Below are 25,726 nucleotides of genomic sequence, written 5' to 3' on the forward strand. Positions count from 1 at the left end.
AAGTGGCAATAGATAATATTGGCTGCTTTGCAGTATTTGATTTACAAAAATGAGCAGCGAATTGGTGCACCGTCTCTAAAAGGGGCAAAGAGGATGCTAGGGATGTGGTTCAGCAGGACAGCTCTGGGCTTAATCACCAGTATACAAAAAAAAAAAAAAAAAAGGTAGAGCCAGGCATGGTGACTCACACCCGTAATCCTAGCACTCGGGAGGCTGAGGTAGGAGGATCATTGCAAGTTCGAGGCCAGCCTGGCTACATAGCAAGACCCTGTCTCCAAAAATGAAGTAAATTGCACCTAACCACTGAGCCAGCAGTTCTCTTAAGTGTTTACCCAAGAGGAATGAAAACATGTGCCCACAGAAATACTTGTACAAGAGTGCCCACAGTAGCTCTATTCACAATAGCCCCAAACTGGAAACAGCCCAGGATTCCATCAGCAGCAGATTAAACGGATATACAAACTGGTATGTCTACACAATGGAATAGTACTCACACATGACAGTAACAGAAATGAACTGTGTTTGGCTTGGATTTTTTTTCTGGTTTTGTTTTGTTTGCAGCAGTGAGGATTGAACCCCCAGGGCTTTTCCACCAAGCTACATCTCCAGCCCCCTTTCTTAATGTTTTGTTCTGATACAGGGTCTAAGTCAGTAAGTTGCCCAGGATGAGCTTGAGCTTGCAGTCATTATGCCTCATCCTCCCAGAATGCTAGACTTACAGGCACATACCACCATGTCTTGCTCTTGAAATTTTAAGAAATCATTTTCTAAATTTTTATTTATTGTCAGTGTCTAATTATTTTGATTTTAGAGACTATGGCCTTGTTGTTTTTGTGTTTTTCTTTTTGTGGTACAGAGGGTAGAACCCAGGGATGCTTTACCACTGAGCTGCATTCCCATCCCACTCTCCTTTTTAAAAACACTGTATTTTGGCCTGGGATTTAGCTCAGTGCTTCCGGCGCCTACCTCGAAAGCACAAGGTCCTGAGTTCGATCCCCAGTACCAAAAATTAAAAATACTGTATTTTGAGACAAAGTCTCACTAAATTGCTTATGCGGCACTCAGGCTTGTGGTCCTCCTCCCTTCAGCTGCTTTAAGTGCTGGGATCACACACCACCACACTTGGCTTGGATGGGGGAGCTCTTTGTTTTAATGTTTCACATTTTTGTGGGGGGGTCCTAGGGATTGAACCTACATGTTAATCAGGTATTCTACTGATGAACTATACTTCCAACCCTACTTTTTGTAATTTAAGTTCTGCTCATTTTGGGGTTAGTGTTCTAAGTTGTAAAGAGTATATTTTCTGACAGAGGCATTATTTACTGATAGAATGCTTGCTTAGCATGCATGAGGCCCTGTTTTTATTTATTTTTTTTTCTGGTGACTACAAAGTTCTATATGTATTAGAAACAGTTTTATTTAGAATAATTGATAATTTGAAATAGGAAAAGGTCCAAAGGTGTAGGGGTGGTGGGAGGGGAAGGTGAAAGGAAAGAAGGGAAAGGAAAAATTATGAGAAAAGAAAAAAAATGGAAATGGAATCTGTGTAAATAGGGAAGGGTGGAGGGCGCACAGGTAATGGGGAAAAAAGAACCAAGATACATCATGTACAGGTACAAGCGCCCAATCATAAATGTAAACGTATTGTATACCTAAAATGTACCGATAAAATAATTTTTTTTTTTTTCGGTACCGGGGATCGAATTTGGGTCCTTGTGCTTGTGAGGCAGGCAGCGGAACCACTGAGCTAAATCCCCGGCCCAATAAAAGAATTTTTTTAAAAAACAGTTTTGTTTAAAAAATACTTAATAGTCATTTTGATGGCCAGGATGGTGGTGCACACCTATAATCCCAGCACTTGGAAGGCTGAGGCTGGAAGATCGCCATGAGTTCACGGCCAACCTGGGCTACATAGTAAGTTCAAGGCCAGCCTGAACTACATAGCAAGACCCTGTCTCAAGAAAAAGAAAAAAACTATGTTCATTTTGATATTTAGTCAGTGTTTGGATTTCTGGGAAAGATAAGTAAAAATCTCTAGTCATGATTGTAGGATTATGTGTGTTTGTGTATATGTTTGTGCTTGTAGTAGAATGTGCTGTGCCTTGATGTGTTTTTTTACTTTTTGTTAATATAAAATATATCTTGCCATTAATACCTCCCTTGCTGTTAATACTTATCTCAAATTCTAGTTTGCTTACAGTAATGCCACATTTATTTTCCTGTTTATTTTGAACCATTATGTGTTTTAATTTTAAGTCTTTCTATAAACAACACTGTGGTTTTCTTAACCTGCTTTGAAAATGCCAAATATTAAATTGGCTAGTTTTAAGTTTATTCCTGCCGTATTGTTGGGATTTTAATTCAAGATTGTTAATTAAATATTAAAAATTAAAAATTTTAAAGTGATATAAAATACAAATTAGGAAAAAATAGGAAATAATTGACTCCTGGTGTGGTGTGTGAATTACTGGGACAAAAGGAACCTTTTGGAGATGATGGAAATGTTCTTTCTTAGAGTGGTGGTTTCACAGGTTATGTTTTCCTTTATAATAAAACTATTAAAACCCTAAACACAGCTCTTTCTTGAGTTCCATTGTTTTCTAGCTAATGCTACAAACCTGAGTAGGGGTAGGCACCTCCCAGGCCGGTAGCTGTGGCTGGGCCACCTCTGGACAGGGCCATGCTGCGGAGGGTTGAGCCTTGTGCTTGCCCTGGTCATGCCGGAATTGAACTCTACCAGCTGGGGTTGAAACACTAGCAGGACAGGACCCACTGCTCCTGGATGACACAGGGTAAAACTTGGCCAGATTTCTTGTTTCTTGGTTTCTTTTACAAAGTCCACATAAATCCATCCTCATTCATTAAGAGATTTTTTTGAGAATAAAATAAATTGATTAGGTTAAACTTTAAAACTTAAGCTTATAAAGTTTAATTGCAGTAGCATTCCAAAAATCATTTCTAGTTTGTTGGCCTTTTTCCGCCCCTTAAGAGTTTTGTTTTTAGTGTTAAATCTCATGACTTTGATTTTACTTTCTACAGTGAATAATTAGCTAGATACTACTGTCACTCCTTTTTTCATGTGGGAATGGAGACAGGGTGTATGCCCAAGGCCACACCTGACTCTGGCCTACCTATTTATAACCACCCTGCTGTACTGCCACCCACTGGATTTCCTCTCTCCTGTCGTCAGAAATAAAAGGAAAAGATTGGAGTATTGGGGCTTTTCTTTTTTTTTTTCTTTTTTTTTTTTTTTTTGGTACCAAGGATCAAACTCTGGTCCTTGCACTTTCGAGGCAGGTGACAGAACCACTGAGCTAAATCCCCAGCCCCAAAAGGAATACTTTTTTTTTTTTGGTACCGGGGATCAAACTTGGGTCCTTGTGCTTGCACAGCAGGCAGCAAAACCACTGAGCTAAATCCCTGGCCCTATGGGGCCTTTCAAGATCAGATAAAAAGAGAGGGAAGAGGATCAGTGCTTGTATAAGAGGGGCTGAAATTGTAAATCATTTGACATCGTCTCTTCCCCCCTCCCTCTTCCTTCTCTTTTCCCCCTTGATTTCCTCTTCTTCCTTCTTCTTCCTCCTATCTTCCCTTATTTCCACCACCATAAGCAATTGAACCCAAAACCTCCCAGGAAGCAACACATTCCCCCTTTTTTTCATTTGTACCGGGGATTGAACTCAGGACCTTGCACCTGTGAGGCAGACGTGGTGCCACTGAGCTAAATTCCTGGCCCCACACTCCTATTCTTTAAAAAAAATTTTTTAAATTTCAAGACAGTCTTGCTAAGTTGTCCAGGCTAGCCCTCAGCTTAGAATCTTCCTGCCTCAGTTTCCCAAGTAGCTGGGATTACAGGCTTGTCAACTCTTCTCTTATGTGTCCTTAGATCTGAGTGAATAAATAGCATTTGTCATCTTTCTGTATGGTAAAAATGACAATGTGACAGTAGAAAAATGCAGATTACAGCATTAAACTGTTTGGTGTTTGAATAAACATCTTTGGTTATGATTCTTTTGACCTCAGACTCTTTAAAATACTGATGTTTCAAGCCAGAGGTGTAGATCAGTGTTGAGAGTACTTGCCTACTACTGAGCACAATGCCCTGGGTTCAATCCCCAGTACCACAGACAAGACCAAAAAACTCCACAAACTTGATGTTTCTTAAGAGGTCAAAGTCCGTATTCTTTTTGTTTTGGAAGTACTGGGGATTAACCCCAGAGCTTTTGCCCTGAGCCAAAAATATTGTTTGGGGGCCAGGGATTTAGCTCAGTGGTTTCGCTGCCTGCTGCACAAGCGCAAGGACCTGAGTTCGATCCCCCGTACCAAAAAAAAATTAAAAATAAAAATAAATAAAAATATTGTTTGGTTTGGTTTGGTTTGGTTTTTGGAGGCAGGTTCTCCCTTTGTAGTTCAGGCTGGCCCTGAACTCATTATGTAACCCAGACTGGTCTCCAGCTCAAGGCAATCCTCCTGCCTCAGCCTCCCCAGTGCTGGGGTAGTGGCCGGTACCAAAAAAGAAAGTATCACTACCTTTATGTATGGTCTTTCTTTTCTTTTTTTTTTTTTTTTTTTTTTTTTTTGATAATGGGGATTGAACTCTGGTCCTTGGCGCTTGCTCAGCAGGCGGCAAAACCGAGCTAAATCCCCGGCCCTCTTTACTTTTTTTTGAATGGTCTTTCATTTGATTATAGTTTTTTTTTTTACTATTTTCTTGTTCTTGTGGCCTTCATTTTGTTTTTGAGGCAGAATCTCCTAAGTAGTCCAGGTTGGCATTGAACTTGCTATGTAGTTCAGGCTGGCCACAACCTCCCAGTGCTGGAATCACAGGCATGTGCCACCACACCTAGCTTAGTTTTAATTTTTAAGTATTAGGTTTGGATCTTGGCAAACAGAATTTTTCAAGTAGGGAAAAGTCCCTTCAAAGCTGAAAACAATTTGTTTACTTAACATCTAGTGACTGCTAGTGTGTAGCAGCAGATTTAGGAATGGATGTTAGTTTGTGTGTATATGTTCTGTTTGCAGTACTGAGGGTATTGAATCCAGGACTTCACACATACCAGGCAAGCATTCTACCACTGAGGTACATCCCCAGCCCTTTTTAATTTTATTTTGAGACAGTCTTGCTAAGATACCTGGACTGACCTGGAATTTATGATCTCCTGCATAGCTGGGATTAGACTTGGATACAGCTTGCTCATGGCTGCTGTATACTCATTTTGTAACTTTTATAAATTTCATTATATTCTTTTTCTTGGAAATTTAAAACTTTGAAAATGATATGAAAAGAATGGTATCTCAAGTTTAATATGTGGTGCATGAGTTGATAAACTGTTATGGCACCAGTGTACCTGTTTTTGTAAGTGAAGTTTTACTCTCATACAGCCACATCAGTTTATATACAGTGGCACCTCAGTTCACAAACAAAAGCGTTTGGCACAATTTTGTTTTTGTTTGCAAACTGTACGTCAGGTGAGGAACATGACTACACATTTTTCCCGCACAAACACAAAGGTGCCCATCTTTTCCAAAATCGTGGAACAAATTATGTTCATGAACTGAAGACCACTGCATTTGTCCATCCTGGTCTTCTGTATAAAGGATTTTATCCATATTTTCTACACACATTTACATCTGAAAGAATCCCCTTTTTTTGTCACTAAAATGGTATTTAGGCTATGTGATTTCGTTTCCCTCTGTAGCAAATGAATCACCCCTTTGAGATTGGTCTTCCTTTTCTTTTTCTGCAGCAGGATTGCAGTATGTGGTAGGGAAGTGATGCTGTTTGAAGGTGACATCCTGTCCTGCTCTCTTTCTTCTGTCTTCTTGCTCCTTATCTTGGCTCTTTGGTAACTGGGGGGAGGGGTGTGATCTAGTTAAATTAGAATGAAACTGCTTTATTTCCCCTTCTTGAAAAAGGGAGTAAGGAACGGTTTCCTGATATGTAGTTATCTAACTTGGCATAATCTGTTTTGGGGTCATGGAGTTATTTGAAAATCAGAAGGTAGTTGTGCAGTCAATCACCATGGAGAAAAATGAATATGTTCAAGAATATATTATTAGAAAAATCCTAGAAACCCTCTGAAGTACTCTCTGTAGGGGTCCACGTAGAACCCTTCAGGCAAACAAAATAGTAGGTTATAAAGACTGGGAAATAAAGCAGATATGATTGCAACTCTGTGGTATTAAGTATTTTCTGTTTTGTTGTACCTACAAGTTTAGTATCTTTGATCAATTTTTTAAGCATTTCAATATAAATGAATGGATATAACAATATATTCTGAAGTAAATCTTGATTGTAATGACTTCTGATGTTATCTTTGAATGTAAGTGAGAAAAATTGATTGTAGGTGCTCCAAAAAATGAGTCATTGGCTTGGGATAGATCTAAGCATTTTATATTATAAAGAAAGAAATAAGCCATTGATGTTGAAACATATCTGCCAAATCTTGCTTTTGCCAGCAGGAGAGTGTCTTACTCACTTTTCACTTTTGCATGAGCCCTTCCACTTGGCTAGTGTCTCTTAAACTTCATTCATTGAGTATCATCTTAATGATTTTTGTCTTCTTTGCACATTTCCTGGTTATTAAGTCCACTCACTTTAAAACTTGGATTTATACCAGTAGTTACAGTGTAAAATACGGGCTTAATGTACAGATTCTTTTGCCACTTACCTGTGCAGCTATATTGGGAGAGGTGTTGTCCCATGTAAAAATCATTGTTTTCTCTTTTTAGAGGGCATCAGATTCATTTTGGGAAACACTCCCCTACATGCTGGAATTTTAAAGCTCTGACTTTGAAACAGAGTGGGAATGACAGAAGCTACTTTAACTTGGAAGTACCAGAAAAAAAAAAAAAAAAAGGAGGGCTCATGGGATGAGTGGGTGCTGCCTGCTGAAATACCCCTTGCTTGGGCAAATTCTTCTGTCCTGAATATGAGGATACTTGGCTATGTGCATGGCAAAGCTTGAGCTTGTTTTTAACCTGGCCAAGCATGTGTACATGAGTGTATTTCCACATTTGATGGGTTTTAATTTGTTTTACAGGTTTGATCTTGCTCTTCTACCTAGTTTTTTATGGGTTCCTGGCTGCACTCTTCTCATTCACAATGTGGGCTATGCTTCAGACTCTGAATGATGAGGTTCCAAAATATCGTGACCAGATTCCTAGTCCAGGTAATTATTTTCCAGTTATCATAACATTTAACAAAATTGGATTCTAGTTTATCTTCATCACAAATTTTGTTTTGTTTTGTTTTGTTTTGGTACCGGGGATTGAACTCCGGACCTTGTGCTTGCAAAGCAGGTGGCGGAACCACTGAGCAAAATCCCTGGCCCCCATCATAAGTCTTTTTTATTGTAGAAAAAAGCTAAACCTTAGGATTGGGTAATGTGGACAATTTGATTTTTGCGGGGAGTACTGGGGAAAGAACTCAGGACCTTGAGCTTGCAAGGAGATGGGTGGAGAAAGGAAAAGAAGGAGGGTAGAGGAGCGGAGGAAAGAGGAGAGCTGCTGATGATAGAGAAAGGAAGGTTCTATGTAGAGGAGTTGGATTTGTATAGCAAGAATAGTACACCAGCAGGCTAGGAAGGTGGAAGTGTGGCAAGTTTCTCTCTAGAGCATTGGTTTTTCAGCCACTGGTCATTTGTCCTCCAGGGTGATTCAGCATTATCTAGAGATGTTTTAGGTTGTTGGAACTAGAGGGACTGTTGCAACTAAAAGTCAGGGATGCTGCTAAATATCCTACGGTGCACAGGACAGCCCCTCACAACAGTTATCCAGGCCAAGCTTCTTAGTCCCAGTGTTGAGGAACCCTGGTCTAGATCCGTACTCACTGATAGATTTCTGAGTCATATTAGAGCCAGGCTGAACCAATTTCCCCAACTATTCTTACAAATTGAATGGTTTCCTTTGTTTACAGGTAGTATTTAACTGAGCATCCTGAATAAGTCTTTTCTCTTAGTTTATTTGACCAAGTACTGTATCACGGACTAACTCTATGTTAATTTTCCCCTCATGTTTCACTGTGGCCCTGGTTTGGTTTTTTTCTATCTAGACTATCAAAGATATTTTCTTGCTAAGTCATGTGACTATTATCTTTGACCATAGTGTGATCTATTTCAGAAATGCTAAACTGTTTATAATTCCATGAATTATATGTACAGTAAAATATGTTCACTATTTTTAAGTTTCTTAAAATTATTTATCAAGCATATTATACTTACAGTGTAAAATGCATATATAGTACAGTTTTAGATACGAGGTGTGTTTATAATATTAAAGTTGAAAGCTTGATTTCTTACAGATAAATGTTTGCATATTCTTTTCAACCTTATTAACACGATCTGTATACACAGGTGTCAACTATGGTATAAACAATAACTTTTCTAATTGGTATTGTCCGAGATGGTTTTGAAGATTTGAGTTGAATTTTAGATGTCTTTACTTTCATATTTGAGTAGAAATAGGAAGTTGTTAATAATTTTAGCATATCTGAACACAGTTTTCCACGTTATCTACTGAGACCTGCATTTTAGGGATAAGAGTTAAAGAGAAGGAGAGAGGGGAATTTGATATAGTTAATTTCCCCTTTTCTTTTATCTGTTTTTAGGACTTATGGTTTTTCCAAAACCAGTGACTGCATTGGAATATACATTCAGTGTGTCTGATCCAAGTTCCTATGAAGGATACATTAAAGACCTTAAGAAGTTTCTAAAGTGTAAGTATGTTTTCTTAGAGTAAGGTAAAAGATTTTAATTCTAGAACCCAGCACCAAGTTATGATTAGTTATAAGAAGATCATCCCCCGCGCCCCCGCCACTACCCCGTACTGGGGATAGAACTCAGGACCTTGCACTTGCCAAGCTGGCATAGTGCCACTGAGCTACATCCCTAGCCCCAGTTGTAAGAATGTTCTAAATTATGAAAAGGCATATGGGATCTAAGGTGAATGAAAAGTCAATTTGTTTTTTATTTTAATCTATGCTTTAAGTATACTAGGTTTGCTGAGACATAACATTTATGTCTGCATTAAAGTGAAAAGTGGCTGGATGTGGTGAGATCTCAACATTAGAGAGGCTGAGGCAGGAAGATCATGAGTTGAAGGCCAGCCTGGCTATATAGTGAGTTCGAAGCCACCCTAGACTGCCTTGTCTCATACAAAGCAAAACAAAACACCTGAAAGTATTTTACTAATCTAGCAAATTTGTCTTGTAGAAAATGATACCTCGGAGCTTTTTTGCTTTGTTTTTTTTGTTTTGTTTTTTTGGGTTTTTTGGGGGGTTACTGGGGATCGAACTTGGGACCTTGCGCATTCAAGGCAGGCACCGGAACCACTGAGCTAAATCCCCAGCCCTGCTTTGATTTGTTTTTTTCCAGTGCTGGGGATGGAAACCAAGTAAGTAAGGTACTTGGTTAGAGACAGTATTTGGATCTTTTGCATTTGTTGTAATATTTGTATGGGGAATGGGAATATTATTTTAAATCTGTCAGATTTTTAATGTACCTTATTAGTTATGTTTTTCTGATTTTGTAATGCTCTTTAGTAGCCACCTAGCCCAAATTTTTCTGTTTTGCCTAGCCTAATTATTCATGTGAATGATACTAATAATTACATGAATAATCATCAAACACCCTGACCTTTTCTTTTTCTTTTTCTTTTTTTTTTGATACCAGGGATTGAACTCAGGACCTTGTGCAGGCGGCACCATTGAGCTAAACCCCCAGTTCCACTCTGACCTGTTCTTAATCATCTCCTCCTCAGCCACACACACCTACACTTAGTTACTCCTTAGAACAGGGAGGCTCCATTATTGGAATCACTGACTGAACAGGCTTTCCTAACACCACCTTCTCCCCTCTAGCTTGCCTATTCAACTTCTTTGTGTTATTCTACCTCAGTAGGACTTCTAGTTGCTTATTCATTTACTGTATGTCAGCTCCCACCCCAATGTCCCTTCTTAGCTGGCTTATTAATTCTATGGTTTTTTATTTAATTTTTACTTTCACTGGTACTCTAAAATCCTGGCCTCTCTGTTGATCACTTGTGGCAGAACTCTCTTGGATAAAAATCACACGGTTTCTGGATGGAACTTATCGTCCTCTGAGCCTATGCTGAGCAGCAGTGCTGCTGAAAACACAACTGTCAGCACTAACTACCTGCTCACTTCTCTCAGTTGGACGTGCCTGACTGCCTGGTGATCACACTGGCTTTCTTGTGGTTTTGAAGGGCTGATTGTCATTCTCTACCTAAGTCTGTCAGGCCTCTCACCCCTTACCTTTTCCTTGTCTTACTTTCTTCATTCAACGTGATTCCTTGCTTGCTTCAAGAGATAAGAGAAGTACTCAGATGAGAACTCAGTTTCCCCATTACCAGTAAGACAGATGGACAGTTGGAGCTGTGTTGTCAGTGACCCTTTCCTCTCAGGGAAGCTGCTCTTCCTCTCATCTGAGGTTTCCTAAACCACAGCTGCTTTGGCTCTTGTCCCTCTAGCTCAGAAACATGCTGTTGACTGTCTCTTCTCATGGAAATGTAGCCTTGCTGTCTTCATTGGATTCTTCCTGTCAGCTTGTCAATCTTCACCTCCTTCCCATGTTAAACCCTAAATCTCTGCTGATCCCATGTTATCTTCTAGCTGTCTTCATAAACCTCTTTGCTTTGACAGTTAAATACATAAACAAAAGAAAAAAATCCTTTCTTCATGGAGCTTGTAGTATATTGCTGTAATACATAGTAATACGTGTTGAGGAGGAAAATAAAGCAGAGAAAGGAGGTAGAAAGAGGTGAAAAGGGCTTCAGGCTTAAAGGGGTTGACTAGGAAGACTTCCATGCCTCAAAAGATTGAGGGAAATTAGCCACGGAAATATCCAAAAAGACAGCAGCAGGGGCTGGGGATTTAGCTCAGTGGTTCCGGCGCCTGCCACGCAAGCACAAGGTCCCGAGTTCAATCCTGATCCCCAGTACTAAAAACAAAAACAAAAAGACAGCAATAGGTGCAAGTGCCCTAAGGTTTATTGTGCTTGGTCAGTTCACAGTTCATCAAGGAAGCAAGAGGGGCTGGATGGAGTGAAGCACGGGGAGAATAGTAGGAGACTGAGGTCAGGGAGCTGAAGAAGGACCAGGCTGCAGCTGGGCTTGGTGTACACACCTGTAGTGCTAGCCCTCTGGGAGGCTGAGGCAGAAGATGGCAAGTCCTGGGCAGCTTAGCAAGACCTTGCCTCAAAATAAAAAACTAGTAGGGTTGGGATGTAGCTCAATGCGAAGACCCTGGATTCAATCTGCAGTACCTAATTGATTAATTACAGTAATTAAAACTAAAGACCAGATTGCAAAGGTTCTTAGATGGCAGTTAAATTCTTTGGCTTTTATAGTGACTGAGGTTGGGCATATTTGTTTGCAGTACTAGGAACTGAATACAGGGACCTCTGAGCTATATCCCCAACCCATTTATTTGTTTGTTTGTTTTCCTGGTCCTGGGGATTCGAACTCCCAGACCTCGAACTTGCAAGGCAGGCTCAGCACCACTGAGCTAAATCCCTGGCCCTCCTTTTAGTTTTTTGAGACCAAGGTCACATTAAGTTGCCCAGTCTGGGCTTGAATTTGCTATCTTCTTGCCTCAGCTTCCTGAGTAGCTGTGATTACAAGTGTGCACCACTACCCCTGGCTAAGATGGGGGGGTTGGTTTTTACTGGGTTGGTTTTGGTTTTTTGAGTCAGTCTTACTATGTAACCCAGGCTGGCCTTGAACTCAGGAATCCTCCTCCCAAGTGCTGGGATTATGGGCATGTCCCACCAAGCCTGGCTCAAGATCAAGAGTTTTAAGCAGAGAATAACATGATCTAACTCACATTTTTAAAGGGTACTCAGACTGCTTTATTTAACTTTTTTCTTTTTTTTTTTTTTTTTTTGTACAGGGGATCAAACTCAGTTCCTTGTGCTTTCGAGGCAGGCCTGTTGCCACTGAGCTAAATCCCTGGCTCAGACTGCTTTTTGAAACAAGGCTGTAGGGTAGGAACAGGGAAACTAGGACATTGTTACAGTAACCCAGGTAAAGCAGAGATGGTTAACTTGGCAAGGAAGGGAGCAGTAGAGGCTGTGAGAAATAATCTGGTCATCGATATATTTTTATTATGAAATAACCTTGTGCTTTGTCCTTATTTTTGGTGTTTTTCATATGTAAATACTGTACTTTTTCTGCTGGTTATTGATCTTTCACTTTTTTTTTTTTTTTGGTACCGGGGATCGAACTCTGGTCCTTGTGCTTGCGAAGCAAGCGGCAGAACCACTGAGCTAAATCCCCGGCCCAAATCACCTAATTATTGATTTATCACTTTTATATATTGTTTTTGCTTAGCTCACAGCCTTAGCCCTTCCCCCTTCTCAATTATTTTTATTTTCTTTTCTTGGTTGCTATTTTATACTTAGATCTTCTGTATCATCTGTAGGCATTCTCTTGTGACTCCCTAATTTGTAAACTATTATTTGAAGTTTCTCTTGAGTCTTTTCTTTCTGGAAATCTCCATCCTAGAGCCTTTCTCCTCCTCTGTGGTCTTTAGTACCTGCAGTGTCTCTTATCACTGCCGTTAGTTGCATCCACTGTTTCTTTGCTCCTGCTTTTTTTTTTGGTACCGGGGATTGAACTCTGCACCTTGTGCTTGCAAGACAGTCAGTGGAACCACTGAGCTAAATCCCCTGCCCACTCCTGTTTTTTGTTTTTTGGGGGTTTTTTTGTCTTCCTGGGGATCAAACACAGGGCACTGAGCTACATTTCTAGCCTTTATATTTTTTATTTTGAAACATCTTAGTAAGTTGGCCAGGCTGAGCTAGAACTTGAAATCCTCCTTCCTCAGAGTGTTGGGATTTCAGGCATGCACTACCACACCCAGCTTGCCCCTGTCTTTTCATTTACTCTCTAATTTTGCTTTTGGTGTTGGTGGCAGTGGTGGAGGATTTGGGGTTGGGGGTGTTTTCTCTATTGTATTTTTGGTGCTTGGGACTGAGTCCCAGGGCCTTGTATGCTGAGCAGCTGCTCTCACTGAAGTGCACTCCAACCCTTTCCAGTTTTGCATGTTTGATTTTGGTTGGTTTCTTGCATTGCTGGGATTCTAACCCAGAGCCTTGCATATGCTAGTTAAGTGTTCTACCATTGAACCACACCCTAACCTCAGTCCCAGTTTGATGGGAGTATATTCTCGAGTCAGTTTATAAGAAAGGTTACAGGAAATGTAAATTTTGAGCCCTTTATTTCTGAAAAGTATTCAGTTCTGCCTTTGTATTTGAGGTTAGCTATGTACAGGTTTTAGTTCTTTGGAATTTGCCTTTTTTCTTTTCTACAGGGATTTTTGTTTTGTTTTCCAGGTTTTGGGTGGGGGGGGGGTTGCTTTTCCAGTAACAGGAATCGAACTCAGGGCCTCATGCTTGCCAGGTAAGTGCTGTGCCACTGAGCTACATCCCTGGCTTTCAATTTATCTCTTTAGGCTTCTAAAATTTCTCTGTGTTTCACTCTAAAATATTTTTTTAGGTCTTGATTGGGAGTCTTTCACGTTTAGATTCTTTAGTTCAAGATAATTATCTTCTATTAGAACTTTGATAATTTCCTCAATTTTCTGTTTCTTAGTAGAACTGTTCTGTATTTCTCCTGTTTTCTGTTGTTACTTAATATAATCTCTGGAGGACTCTCCCCTCACCCACCCACCCCTCTCCCCCAATTTTTTTTCTTTTGGTGATACTGGGGATTAACCCAGGACCCTCCCACTGAGCTACATCTTCAGCCCTTTTTTATTTTTGAGACAGGGTCTTGCTAAGTAACTCAATTGCCTGTGCTGGGCTTGAACTTGGAATTCTCCTGCTGTCTGTCTTCCTACCCTTGCAGTTACACTTTTACACTTAAATGTCTGTGTTTCCTGCAATACTATAAACTCCAGTGGAATTGTCTTTTTATGTCCTCACCTTTGTATCTTTTTGGTCCAAGCACATAGAGTCATGGCTGGACCCTCCTAATGGTAACAAAAGAGATTGATATGTAATCCAGTTTGTATGACTTTTGGAATGCAGTACACTTTAAAACACTTGCTAGATCTTAAGTTAAAGGAGCAAACCTAAAATTCTTTCCTTAATATTATCTAGTAGTTAGTATTGCTAGTTTTGTCCTTGAAGAACATTGTCCAGAGGATGATGTATTCCTGGTTGTGCTTAATAATATCTTTTTTTTGGTTTATCCAGCATATATATAATGGGTGATTTAAAAATATGGTGACTGTATAAAATTTTGTAAATGGGGAAGTGAGTACAAAGTGAGAGGGGAGTATTTTGAGAGGGATTAGCACATCCCCACTGGCTTGAACCACCTGGCAGTAAGACATATGAATTATGGCCCCATTGTAAACATATTGGGAGCAATGAGCCTTTTACTGTAATAATTTTGTTTTAATATTCACTGTATGTTTTGATTACCCATTGTTGATCAAATATGTGTGGCAATTTCTGTCAAATAAAAACATTGCAGTGTGTCCTCATCCACCTTATTCATTGGATCTAACATTTTGCAACTTTCACCTCTTCCCCAAATAAATAATTTGAATGAGTTCAAAACGTTGAGGCAGCCACAACAGTGCAGCTTAGAGACACTCCAGAACTGTTTCCAAAAGTGACAAGAACAACAAGGTTAGTGTATTTGAAGTGATTGAGGGGCTATTAAGAGAGAGATTTATGAGGCTGGGGATTTGGCTAAGTGGTTCTGGCACCTGCCTCGCAAGTGCAAGGTCCCGAGTTCAATCCCCAGTACCACCAAGAGAGATTTATGAAAGTGTGTCTTTCACTATAATACATTGTTTTAAACTGTAAATATTCACCATATTTTACAGTCACACTACATGTTTCCTTTTTTAGCATATTCTTTAGAAGAACAGAAGAATCTCACCAACTGTACTGATGGAGTACTTTTTGAACAGAAGGGTCCAGTTTATGTTGCATGTCGGTTTCCTGATTTCTTACTTCAAGCCTGCAGTGGCAGAAATGATCCTGATTTTGGCTATTCCCAAGGACAACCTTGTATTCTTGTGAAAATGAATAGAGTACGTATAAACTATACTTCTGCTGCTCCTCGTTTCTAATACCCTCTGCTAAAAAATTGTAACTCTTTTCAGATCATTTTGATTGAGTTAATGCCTTATTAAATGTTATCTCATTGGGGGATAGTTTAAAGGCTATAACTTTTTGAATATTTAGTAGCAAAGCATAGTTTTACATATGTAATTAATTGGTGGAAATTCAAATAAAGTCACATTCCAGTGAGCTCAAAGGGATGTTGCAATTGCAGCCAGGGTAGTGGCATTTTGCCATTTTGTCGAAGTAGTATCTGAGGTATGGAGCCGCTAGCAAAGAAAGAAGCCAATGTTCTCTACCAGATAGTTCCAGTAAATGTGAATCAACTCAGCAGAGGAGAGGCTGCGCGGTAGTGAAGTAATCACTCCCCCTTATGCCTTGCTGCTCCTTAAAGATTGTGCTTTGGGGTTGTTCTGTTAGAGGTTATCTTTGAGGCTGTTTAAAGATCTCCCTTGAAGAATGAGGCCATTCCTGGTTATTGGCTTAGAAAGTGCAGTTTCTTAAATAGGTGTGGACCTCTCAAGGTTGAGTTCATATATCCTTGAAGTCGTCTCTGACAAGCAAATTACTCTCATCTCTAGTAAAAGGAAAACTTGGGTCTTCTGGAGTTGGCACTGCTAATTAAGGAGTTTCCATATCACAGATAAACTGCATATAAATTCAGAATCCCAGAAAATCCTATCATAAAATGGATGTATGAAAATACCTTGGTTCACCAACTTGATTCTTTCCAGGATTCTGGTTGCAAACCAAGTTGGGCAAGAACCAAATCAAATTCAGTGGTGAGGTTTAATGTTGACCTTATGGAGAAATTTGATTCGGTTCTCGTCCAGTTTGGTTTGCGGCCAGCATTGTGGAGAGAGTTGTGTTTGTGAACTGAGGTATCCCACTGTATCTGTTACAGAGTTATAATAACTGCATACATCAAAGTAGCCTTACCCCATGGAATTAAATGGTGCTGTGAGTCTTAGAATAGGATTCTTCCCAGTATGTGTATCTGTGGGACAGATAGCTGGGAAACATGGTGAAGCTCTGGGAGCCTAATGGAAACATGGTGGGAATCGTGACCTCATACACTGCCCTAAAGAATAGCTTATCAGCCAGGCATGGTGGTGCATGCTGTAATCCCAACACTTGGGAGGGTGAGGCAGGAAGATCACTACAAGTTTGGGGCCAGCCTGAACTACGTAGTGTGACCTTGTCTTAAAAAACAAGACAAACAGAAAGAATAGCTTGTTATGTTCTGCTTCTGTAGTTCTTACTACATACAATAAATTATCCTGTAAATAATTAGATTTAAGGTTTTCTGTTTGTTGTTTCAAGGGTAACAAAGTGTGCAACTGTGTTTTGGTTATTTTCTCAGTTGTATCAGTACAGCAACAAAACTGAATTGTAAAGTTATTGTATTGGAAAGATCACTTTAATGCCTAAAATAAAATTAAAGTAAAAGATGTAACTGGGTTTAATCCACAGAATAGTGTTGCTCTCAACCCCTCTGCCACTGCTTCCTAACAACATAGGGCAGGCTTCTGTTGCACATACATGTGACGTGTAAATTAATCAAGTGTTTCTTAACCTTAGATAATTGGATTAAAGCCTGAGGGATCACCAAGGATAGACTGTATTTCTAAGGTTAGTATTTAATAACTTCTATTAATGCTTTGGTACTTCTTAGAATGCTTTTAAAGACTATTGAGTGTAGTCGTCTGTTTTTCCCCCCTGCTGAAGTTTTCAAGTACTGTACTTTATAAGGTCATTCATAGAATAAAATTTCACCAAACTTTTTGGGAATATCCCTTCACTTTCCTAACAATCACTTAAAAAGACATTTTTCCATGTCTGTTTGATTTTGTACACATTGCCCTATACCCACATATACCATGTTTCATCAATTCTGATATTCACTTTTTCTCGCTTAGCAGTACTGAAATTGAGATAATTTGCAAGTGTCTTAATACTATATCAAGACGTTTTTTCTTGATTAATGGTACATAAATTGGTGTGCTAATTGGTGCCATCTCAGTTAGTGAAATATGGTACATTTTCCTTAGGATAGAGGCATTGTTTTTTTCCTATCCCTGCTTTATTTTTTTTTCCAGAATGCTATGCAGTTTTCATTTCATAACTTCTTTTGTTCTCTCTCCATGCTGCAAATGCAACTAAGACAAATATAGAAAAGATGGGTAAGAATTCTGAGGAGAAATTAAGTTCTGAATTTAATTTTATCTTTGTGCTGCACACTAACATTCAGCTCCAACTGTATGGCTGAAGTGTTTTACTAAAATTGTTGCATTGAAGCCAGTTAAAGTTATGGGGAAAGAAACTTAATTCAACCCAAGTGCATTTCACATTTGGACAGAAACTGTTTATTAGTTTGTAAACACGATCATGCATCTGCACCTCTCGGGTTTGTTGGGTCTGATTCCCACAGCTTCTGACTCAGCAGGTCAGGCAGGGCCCCAAGTCTGCGTTTGTACTAATTTCCAGGTGGTAATGGTGCTGCTGCCCTAGGGCCCACACTTTACACACTTTAAGAACTCCTTCATTAGTGTCCTTTTTTATGTATTTACTTATTTTATTTTTCTTTCAGTACTGGGACTTGAATTCAGGGCCTTTGTATTGAACCACATCTTCACCACTTACCCCTACCCCCATTTTTAATTTGGGGCAGGTTCTTGCTAAATTGCCTGTACTGGGTTCAAATTTGCAACCCTCCTGCCTCAGCCTCCCAGAATGCTTGCTGGCATTACAGGTGTGTACCATCATGTTAAAAGAGTATTCACTGTTTAAAGTAGAATAAAAAGCCATCAAGTAGTGTGTAGCTTTTCATCTGGGTGGAAGTATACATGTATGACCAGCCTTAGGCAAGTCACATCTACAGAAAATTTGGATAAAAAGTCAGAATCAGAAGAATAGGGAGAGAGAAGCTAGGGCAGCAAAATGAATTTTGAATTTTAAAAAATGTATTACAGTAAAAGATACATTGCCACTAGGCCCCTTTGAAACACTCCCTCTTTCTTTGAACACACTTATCCCATCATTCTCGGTACTTTCTGTAGCTCTAGAAGCCCTCTTTTGAGTCTCTACAAGGTCTGAGCAGAAATGCAGTGAGCGCTGCTGCCAGGTACCATCTGTTGGCAGGGCGGGCTCATGAAAACACCACCGTGTGTCTTCATCTGCCTTACCAGATCTGACACTGGCTTCTGGCTTTTGCCCAAAGTCAAAATGACTGTGATAGGTAATGTTTTGAGTCAGTTCAAGACACCAGGCACAACAGCACAACGAGAGACTTGAAAGAGGACTCCTGACCTGCTTCTGAAAGTGACAAGAAGATGGACTCGGTGTGTCCAAAATGCAGGAGACGGATCCTGAAAGTACAGACACATTGATGACGTGCCGTTAGAGGTGGCTGATGATTCCTGCAAAGGATATAATGTTTGTGTCACTCATTTTTGTCAGTATTTCATGCTCATTTAAGAAAATTTAGAAAAATATAGAAAAGTAAAACATCAGTAAATACTACCCAGTGATGGTAACCATTGCTTAGAATATTTGCCATGTGTGCTTCAAGTCCTTTGCATGTAATGATTTATGAAGAAACAAAATAAGTTGATTGTTAAACTTCATTTTGTTTTCAGTGGCACTTAGTGGGCGTGATTCATAAGAGTTGCTCATCATTTCTGCTGTGGTGGTGTTTGTATGCTTCAGTTATGACTCGTGTGCTCCCCTTAAATATCTGATTATTCAAATACTTGTTTCAATATTGCATGATTTCTCAACATATATTTTACTATAGGAATAAAACAGAAGTTTAAGAAAAACCTTGCCAAGCTTATGGGGTAGATGCTGTCAGTCAAGAGAACAGTAGAGTCTTTAGCCCTGGGTGCTCTTCAGCAGGCAGCCTTAACACTGAGTCCCAGCTCCCTCCTGCTTCAGGGTGGCAAGGTCTAAGTGAGGTCATTGTAAGTGTGGCTTCTGGCAGGAGACATCTGTAATGTGCTCAATAAACCATTACTCAAGAAAATTTTCTTTCATTTTGGGGAATAATCTGTTTCTGTGCATAAAGCTCCTATGTTAAGGTAAAATAGGATCAACAAAAGCAGTTAATGCAGAAAAACATCAATGTGAGTTTTTTCCTGCAATATAAAAATATCTCTCCCTCTCTCTGTTTTTGATGCTGTGGATGGAATCAGGGCCTCAAGCACATGCTCTGCACTGAGCTGTACTCCTGGCCACCAAACATTATAAATGGCGGGTGGGATTTGACATTTGAATAGTGACTTTAAAATGACTTTTAGGGTCCTCTCCTAGTCCTGTTTCCTCCTCTCTGCACATGCTTGGATCTGGATTATTAGAACTTGCCCTTTGTGGAGGATGAGGCTATCATCATGCTTTGTGCTCTGCTGCCTATGTGATTTCTTGTTCCCGCCCTACACATATGGTACTTTGTGATCATGAAGTAAAGTGAGCAGAAAGTAAGGCTTCTTTTTAGATGGACGTACAGTTTTGCTGTGCTGTTTCACATGTATTTTCAGAGGTAGGAATTAATGGACTGTGGATATATATAGCTCAGTGGTAGGGCATGTGTTTAGCGTGCATGAGGCTCTGAGTTTGAACCCCAGTACCACACACACACACAAGTAGGAATTAGTTTATTCACAGCTAAAAATCAAGTGTTCGGTAATGTACAGCAGCTTTTCCTGTCAGATGCACCATAGCTTTACCTCTGGTTACAGCTACTACAACTATTAACTTTTGGGCCTTCTCCCTCCAGCCTGAATTGGCTTTTCAGATTGGCAACTTGTAGCAGCTGTTGCTTTCCAGTCTGGAAGCACAGTTTGTTTTATTCATCTCAGAAAAATACGAGTACCAAACTTGCTGGTACATTCCTGCTGTCAGGGTCCAAAGACTGGCATTGGGCAGCTGGAGCAGTTACATGAGTGGAACTAGGTCTAAATGAGCAGGGACTCTGGTGAAGAAGAGTGTATTTTATATTGGGAAATATAATTGTGTTGAAGAGTTTATGATACACAATAAAAATGAGTAAGTCTTCTTAGAAGTATTTAATATAGTTGGAACATCATTGTAGTTTCTCCACACTGTTAATAATTGCTACTGCTTTCATTGTAAACACAATTTTTTAAATTCTTTGTTGTGACCTAAAAGGTTTTCTTTGCTTTCAACTTTAGGATGAAAACACAGCAATTGTATCAACTTATCCTAATCATGGAATCATTGACTTAAAGTATTTTCCATATTATGGAAAGAAACTGCATGTAAGTATTTAGAAGTTCTTACATGTTACTTAATCTTTTGAGAAACTGAAGTATCGCCTGTCTGCAGTAGGTAGACACATCCCTGTATAATTTGTGTATGACCTATTTTGGTTTTTAAAAGAATGATGCCAACAAGTAGAGAACCACATTTAAAGTTCAAAACATAGAGGCAGGTGTGGTGGCGCACACCTGTGATCCCAGCACTCAGAAGGCTAAGGCTCAAGGATCTCAGTGATTCAAGGCCAGCCTGGGCTACATAGTGAGTTGAAGGCCAGGTTGAACTACATAGGGAGACCCTGTCTCAAAAAACAACAAAAAAACAGCCAGGGATGTAGCTCAGAGGCACTGTGCTTGCCTCATAAGCACAAGGTTCTGAGTTTGATCTCTGATACTGAAAAAATATATATATATATAGACCCAACGAGACAAGTAAAAGGGTAATCATTTTCAAAATATAATTTCCTCTTTCATTACAAATATAGTATCTAGGGCCGGAGATTTAGCTCAGTGGTTTCGCCGCCTGCTGTGCAAACGCAAGGACCTGAGTTTGATCCCCAGTACCAAAAAAAAGAAAATAAATACAGTATCTACATATTTAGAGAAAATAGAAGAATACTGAAGAAAACTCATTACCCAGTTTTAACAATATTGTCGTGCAATTTCTTCTGTATTTTTTTCTTAAAATACATATATGTAAGAATCATAAAATTTGGATCACATTATATACTTTTAACTTCTTACTTTGAAATTATTTCATACGTGAAGTTGCTAGAATAGTAGAAAGTTATCTGTAAGCCCTTTAACAGATTTCTCAAATTTCAATATTTTACCTCATTTGTCTTAACCTTTTCCTTTTTTTTTTTTTAAGGTATATGTAATATAGTTTTCCCCCGAACCAAATGAGACTAAGTTACAAAAATAATGCATAGCTATCAATGGAGACTAGCATTGATCTAGAGCTATTCAACCTATAAACTTTGTTGAAATCTACAAAGGTTGATTAAAAATATAGTCTGTTTAAATAAAATTTATTATAGTAAAAGATACATTGCCATTAATCCCCCCTCAGTATACTCTCCCTCAATTTGAAAAGACTTAACCCATCATTTTTGACACTTTCTGAAGCAGTTCTGGATTCCTTTTTCCTTGAGTGTCTTTGAGGTGTGATCACAAATGCAGTGAATGCTGCTGTTACATACCATCCAGTGCCAAAGAAGGCTCATAAAGCACTGTAACACTATCTTTATCCACCTTATTCACTGGCTCTGACACTGGGACTCCTGGCTCTTTCTCAAAGTTAAAGTGACAGTACAGGGTAAATGTTTTAGATTGGTTCAGAGCATCGAGACAGCCACAACTAAAGATGGCACTGCAGAGTACTCTAGGTTCAACCTTTTTTTTTTGGAGACAGGGTCTCACTGTGTACTTCAGACTGATTTTGAACTCATTCTGTCACTGTGTACCCCAGGCTGGCCTCAAACTCTTGGCGATCCTCCTACTTCAGCCTCCCGAGTGCTGGGATTACAGGCATAGGCCACCACACCAATGTTCTCTAGGTTTATCTTTATCTTGTATTTCTTTTTATGCCATCCATGAAATTACCCCCAGTTCCTTTTAGTGAAGAATTATATTTAGAAGCCACAGTGAAGCTTATGAGTATATTCACCATTTTATATGTAAATATATGCATGTGTATATCCTTATTGTACTACATATGGGATATAGACCTAAATAAAATAACCAGTTGGGTACTCTTAGGAATATTTATCAAACTTAGTAATAAAGACCATAGTGAATATATATCCTCCTCAAGCACACATCATGAAACTGTCATAAAAATTGTCACATCTTTTAGGTTCCACAAAGTAGAAATGTGCTGGTGGTGGTGGTGCACACCAATAAACCCAGCCTCTGGTACCAAGTACTGAGTTCAAGCTCAGCCTGGGCAACTTGGTAAGACCCTATCTCAAAGTAAGAAATAAAAGTAAGACTCAGTGGGAAGGCCCTGAGTTCAATTTCCTGCACTACAAAAAAAGATAAAGGTATATAAATGTGTTAGTAATCAACACATTTTGATCACAACACAATAGAAATTAAAATACCCTTGCCAGCCATGGTGGCACATGCCTGTAATCCTAGCACTCAGAAAGCTGAGGCAGGAGGTACAAGAGCTTAGGGCCAGCCTAGGCAACACAGCAACTTCTAGGCCAGCCTGACTCAAAGCAGAAAGACCCTTTCACATGGTGAGAAGAGTAGAAACCTGTTAAAGAGCGCTTGACTGAAAAGGAAAATTCATGCCAAGATTGTACCATAGAATATCTAGATAATAACACAGCATAATCACAGTCTGTGAGATGCATTTAAAACAGTGCTTACAGGAAAATTCAGTCTTACATACTTTTCATCAATTAGAAAAAGTAAGGAGCTGGTCACAGTGGTGTACACCTGTAATCCCAGCACTGCAGAAAGCTGAAGCAGAAGGGTTAAAAGTTCAAGTCCCACCTGAAAAACTTCATGAGACCCTATCACAGATTTTTTTTTTTAATATAAAGATCCTGGGGATGGTAGGGGCTGGGGATTTAGCTCAGTGGTGCCACCCCCGCCTCGAAAGCACAGGGTCCCAAGTTTGATCCCTGGTACCAAAAAAAAAAAAAGAACTGGTGATGTAGCTCAATGCAAAGGCCCTGGGTTGGTCTAATTAATGATTTGTTTAATGAAAAAAATTTAAAATGTCATAACATAATAGAATAACAATAGTTAATACACTGTGTATCATTATCTTCAAAGTAGAAACCAGAAAGAAACAAAATTTTTTAGAGTAAACTAACTCCTGACAAAGTGTAGATGAAACTACTACAGAATCTGCATTAATGTGTTCTCTTTTATTTATCAGGTGGGCTATCTACAGCCATTGGTTGCTGTCCAGGTCTCCTTTGAATCTAACAGTACTAAGAAAGAAGTAACAGTAGAGTGCAAAATTGAGGGATCAAGGAACCTAAGAAATGAGGACGATCGTGACAAGTTTTTGGGAAGAGTTGCATTCAAAATCACAGCACGCACATAGTCTGAGTAGGATGTCTCCACAGAATAAATGTGTTGTCTGTCTTCATTTTGTGTCCGCTGGACCTGCCATTCTAGAATTCTGAGACCACCTAGGAAAAAGGTGGCGCTGCCTGACCTGGGTAACAGCATAGCGTGCTTCCAGATCACAGTGTTCAGTGTCCTCCAAAGTAACTGCCTGCTGCCTCTTGCTACCCTTTGAACCAGTGTCCAGTTGCCAGATCAGGACCAGTGAACACTGATCCAAGCGTGTGGGTGGGGGTCTTGTCCTCTTTTTTAAATGTGGTTTAATTGCCAAGTATCTAAAGCTTATTGTGCTGTGCAGTGTAAATATTTTATGGATTTAACACTGGTTAACTCATATTTTGATGCCAACAAAGTTTTAGGGGTAAAATGGTACCTGGCCAACATTAAGTAACTTTATGGCTACAACAAATGTGTGTGGAGAAGCTCTGTATGTGAAAAAGAAAAAAGAATAAAAGTGAATCTGAAAGTGTTATCTTGGGTTTTTGTAAAATTTTTTACATGCTAAATTAGTCTGGATCTTTTTGATTAAGAGTACAAACTTTTTGTTGTAAAACATGTTTTTAAAAAAGCTGATAGCATTATTTTTGTGTTGGAACTGAGTCTCTTATAGATTGTATTTCAGACCATTAAAAACAGTGTTTTTAGGTTAGAATGAATGTACACCTAATTTTTTATGAAATTAAATTCATGAGTCTTAAATTGTATAATAGTTTGTGAAATATCTTGTTACTGCTTTTATTTAGCAGACTGTGGACTCTTAATAAAAGATTTAAATTGTGGAATATAAAAACCTGAAACTTATTTATAGCTTGAAACCAAGTATTGGAGTTTTATGACATTCTTTGGTGTCATGGAGTATTTCCTCCACTGTTAGTGTGTAGTGTGTTCATGGTATGACTCTGGCATAACTTTCTCCTCTCTGGAGGAAAGTGTGCTTCCCATATAATCTGTGTATTTTTTTCTAACCTTTTTATTTTCTTTAAAAAAAAAAAAATCAATATTCTTAGCTTTCTGTTGCTTCAAGCCAAACTGATGGGTGTCAGCCCAGCTGGCTCCACAGTCACTGCTCGGTTAAACTGAGGATGTGGGGTGGCCTGGGAGCACCTCTCCACTTTGGTCCTGGGCAACCAGCCCGTGTGGGAGTTCTGCTTGTTGCTCTGTTGCCACAGTCTTATGGTAACAGTTTTCCCTCCAGATGTCTTTACAATTTAAGAAAAACAGTCCTTGCAGTTGTTAAACTTACTCTGGGCTTTGACTTCTTTATGCTACACTTAAAAATGAAAAACATAAAAGATTGCTACAATGAAAGAGAAAGGCCATGCTCTGCAGCTAGGATGATGCTTTCATTGGCCCAGTTTGAGCAGGTCCTCAGCAGCTAACAAACTCGACTTGTGAAATTCATAACTTACTTGATTAAGTCTGTTCCTGTGGTTTTTAGTTTTTGAAGTGTACTGTAATATGGATAGAATTTTTTTTTTTTCAATGAGCTTGAGCAAAAGCAGACCAAATCTCTAACATGAAAGAATTGTCATCCAGTGACATCAAACATCCAAAATTTGAAGATAAAAATGAAACATGCTCTCAAGTCACTGAAGCATCTTGTTCGTGCCACCCCATTCTGAAGTTTGCACTTGGCTCAGCCCCACTGCCGTGTGGGCCCTCAACTGACCTCCCCAGCTCTTCCCTGCACCTTCATCTGTGAAGTTAAAAGTTCAGCTGTCTGTCTCAATTCCAGTGCCAGGAATGGTGCCAGACTCAGAGCACCCAGAGATGGGAACACATGGTGTCAGATGGCAGACCAGGAGGGGACAGACTAAGACAGGTGTGGTGTGATGGGGACAGCACTGGCACTGTTGCACAAGGGGCCATGGAGGCCGGGCAGGGCTAGGTTATTCCAAAGGTCCCTTCTCTGCAGCTCACTTCCCGTAGAGAAGCAGTGTTTATTGAGAAGGAAGGCTGGTTGTTGGGGGACAAGAAAAGGGTTGGACTAGGAATGGAGGGATTGGCTAGGGTTTGTATTTCTGCAGCATTTCCTATGTTCCTTAAAACTTTAGGATGTGCACAGGATCCTCTGGGTGTCAGTGCCCTGCTGTGCTGCCCACGGCAGGAACAACACCCCGAGGGCTAAAGACAGCAGCTTTGCTCCCCTGGCAACTGAGTGTAGCACAATTTTGACACAGTGGATGGGAAGGACTCAGTTGTCAGTTTCGCTGGCTGATAAAAGTATTTTAAATCAGTATGTTGTGTTCCTAACAGGAAATTTGC

At 39.6% G+C, this 25,726-nt stretch overlaps 1 protein-coding gene across 7 annotated transcripts in view; it reads left to right on the forward strand.

Annotated features, from left to right (window-relative positions):
- Atp1b3 (ATPase Na+/K+ transporting subunit beta 3) overlaps positions 1 to 23,933 on the forward strand; it is a 33,809-nt gene extending 9,876 nt beyond the window's left edge. For 2 of the 7 annotated variants that reach the window (XM_087186278.1, XM_087186275.1), the window contains 7 exons: positions 7,044 to 7,172; positions 8,609 to 8,716; positions 14,883 to 15,067; positions 16,680 to 16,730; positions 17,770 to 17,850; positions 20,288 to 20,374; positions 23,268 to 23,933. In XM_087186278.1, coding sequence (XP_087042404.1) covers positions 7,106 to 7,172; positions 8,609 to 8,716; positions 14,883 to 15,067; positions 16,680 to 16,730; positions 17,770 to 17,850; positions 20,288 to 20,374; positions 23,268 to 23,438 — 750 coding nt within the window. In that variant the 5' untranslated portion in view covers positions 7,044 to 7,105 and the 3' untranslated portion in view covers positions 23,439 to 23,933. Of the gene's footprint in view, positions 1 to 5,747; positions 5,847 to 7,043; positions 7,173 to 8,608; positions 8,717 to 14,882; positions 15,068 to 16,679; positions 16,731 to 17,262; positions 17,282 to 17,769; positions 17,851 to 20,287; positions 20,375 to 23,267 lie in introns of those variants that run through there. The other 5 variants (XM_087186277.1, XM_087186279.1, XR_015440837.1 and 2 more) reach the window with 5 other exon arrangements.
- Positions 23,934 to 25,726: the final 1,793 nt, after the last annotated feature.

The sequence above is a fragment of the Heterocephalus glaber genome, unplaced genomic scaffold, assembly GCF_053883595.1.
Source record: "Heterocephalus glaber isolate CG9 unplaced genomic scaffold, H.glaber_assembly_v1.0 deba00001504, whole genome shotgun sequence".
Taxonomy (NCBI): Eukaryota; Metazoa; Chordata; class Mammalia; order Rodentia; family Bathyergidae; genus Heterocephalus; species Heterocephalus glaber.